Source organism: Sinocyclocheilus rhinocerous, unplaced genomic scaffold (genome assembly GCF_001515625.1).
Source record: "Sinocyclocheilus rhinocerous isolate Xijiao unplaced genomic scaffold, SAMN03320098_v1.1 scaffold1232, whole genome shotgun sequence".
Taxonomy (NCBI): domain Eukaryota; kingdom Metazoa; phylum Chordata; class Actinopteri; order Cypriniformes; family Cyprinidae; genus Sinocyclocheilus; species Sinocyclocheilus rhinocerous.
Genome location: NW_015657490.1, coordinates 52,822 through 54,656, shown reverse-complemented (window position 1 = coordinate 54,656; position 1,835 = coordinate 52,822). Strand labels below are relative to the sequence as shown.

The following is a 1,835-nucleotide window of genomic DNA, read 5'->3' as shown; positions in this document are numbered from 1 at the left end:
CTCGCTGGAAGGGTCTGCTCGTCTGCTGGACAAGCGGCCTCGGAGCTTCACTCTATGGCAGTCCTACAGGTCCTTCAGGCCAAACTTCTCCAGAATTTGGACGAGTCCTGACCGGACCCCGCAGCTTTCAAGGAGCTGCGCAGCGCGATCGACCTGGCTTTGCGCGCCACGAAGATGATGGCTAAGGCGATCGGCAGATCCATGACCAGCCTTGTGGTGCTTGAGCGCCACCTATGGTTGACCCTCACGGAGATCAAGGATGCGGATAAGGTCCCCTTCCTCGACTCCCGTCTTCCCCTCTGGCCTGTTTGGACCTGCGGTGGAAGGGTTCGCTGAGCACTTCACCGCTGCGCAGAAGACGAACCAGGCAATGCGACACTTCTTGCCAAAGCGCTCCAGTTCTACAGCTGCTGCCAGTCGCCCCAAGACGACACCGACTCAGCAGCCTGCGAAGCCCGCATCATCGGCTGCACCGTCATCCTCTAACCCTGAGCCCCGACATCGCTCTCGCTCGGCCAGACGCTATCCATTCCCTAAGCACCAGGGACCCCGGCCCAAGGTAGTACTGGATCCGGCGCCTCAGGCGTCAACCTGATCTGTGGGACAGGAAGAGGAGGGGGCAAAGTCTCGCCATCGCCGGACCACCCCACAAGCAGCCTCTGTTGTGCCTCCAAGCACCCCGTTCACTTCCGGGTGCTGACGGCAATGTGTTTGTGGTAAATACTGTTGTGAACCCTGGGCCCGTTCAGTTAGCGCCCACACAACCGATCTCTGTTATAGCGAGAAAAATAAAACAAACATTTTCAAAAAGAGAGCAAATTTCCTCTTCCGCCTATCACGAGTGTTGGGTCCCTGCAAGGCGGCCTGTCGCTCGAACCAACCCAATCCCTTGCCACACGGGCCGAGGCCTGGCAGGCCATCCTCGGAGTGTCAAAATGGGTTCTGGGGATAATAAAACGAGGCTAATCACTTCAATTCGCTCGAAAACCCCCGCGATTTAGAGCCGTGGTCTCCACATTGGTTCAGAGTCCTGTACGCCGAGGTGATGAATTTGCTGGCGAAAGGAGCCATAGAAACGGTACAGCCGATACTTCCTCGTCCCCAAAAAGGATGGCGGCCTAAGGCCCATCCTCGATCTCAGGCACCTGAACCGCGCCCTCATGAGACGGTCGTTCAGGATGATTACATTGAAGCAGATCCTCTCGTAAGTGTGCCCAGGGGACTGGTTCTTTTCGCTGGATCTCAAAGATGCCTACTTCCACATCCAGATAGCCCCCCACCACAGGTGATTCTTTAGATTCGCCTTCGAAGGAGTGGCATATCAATACACGGTCCTTCCCTTTGGACTGTCCCTGCCTCCTCGCACTTTTACGAAGTGCATGGATGCGGCTCTTTCCCCACTGAAACGTCATCCTGACCCAGTCAGAGTACGAGCTATTATCTCTCAGAACCTTCCTCCTCAGCCACTTAGAATGCCTGGGACTCGGGGTCAATTTTGCCAAGAGCGCGCTGTCCCCCAGCCAACGGATATCGTTCCTGGGAACAGTTCTCGACTCAGCCCGAATGAGGGCGATAATCGCACCAGATCGTGCACTGGCTATTCAGCAGCTCATTCAAAGTTGGAGCACCTCGCCCTCTCAAGGCATTTCAGAAGATGTTGGGCCTCATGGCCTCTGCGTCTCCGGTACTTCAGCTAGGCCTGCTTCGCATACGGCCCCTTCAGTACTGGCTGAAACCACGGGTTCCGTCCCACGCCTGGCGTCATGGACGCATGCGTGTCAAGGTGAACCGGGCCTGCGTAGCAGCTCTGGCCCCTTGGAAAGACTCTCAGTGGA

At 56.7% G+C, this 1,835-nt stretch overlaps 2 protein-coding genes across 3 annotated transcripts in view; one reads left to right on the top strand and one right to left on the bottom strand.

Moving 5' to 3' along the window:
• LOC107721062 (uncharacterized) overlaps positions 1-1,835 on the bottom strand; it is a 33,053-nt gene that overhangs the window by 24,862 nt on the left and 6,356 nt on the right. The window lies entirely within an intron of this gene.
• The window catches only part of LOC107721045 (heat shock 70 kDa protein 12A-like), a 15,036-nt gene continuing 14,764 nt past the window's right edge, over positions 1,564-1,835 (top strand). Inside the window, exon 1 of the mRNA XM_016528902.1 lies at positions 1,564-1,783. Within this exon, the coding sequence (XP_016384388.1) occupies positions 1,564-1,783 (220 nt within the window). The remainder of the gene's footprint in view (positions 1,784-1,835) is intronic.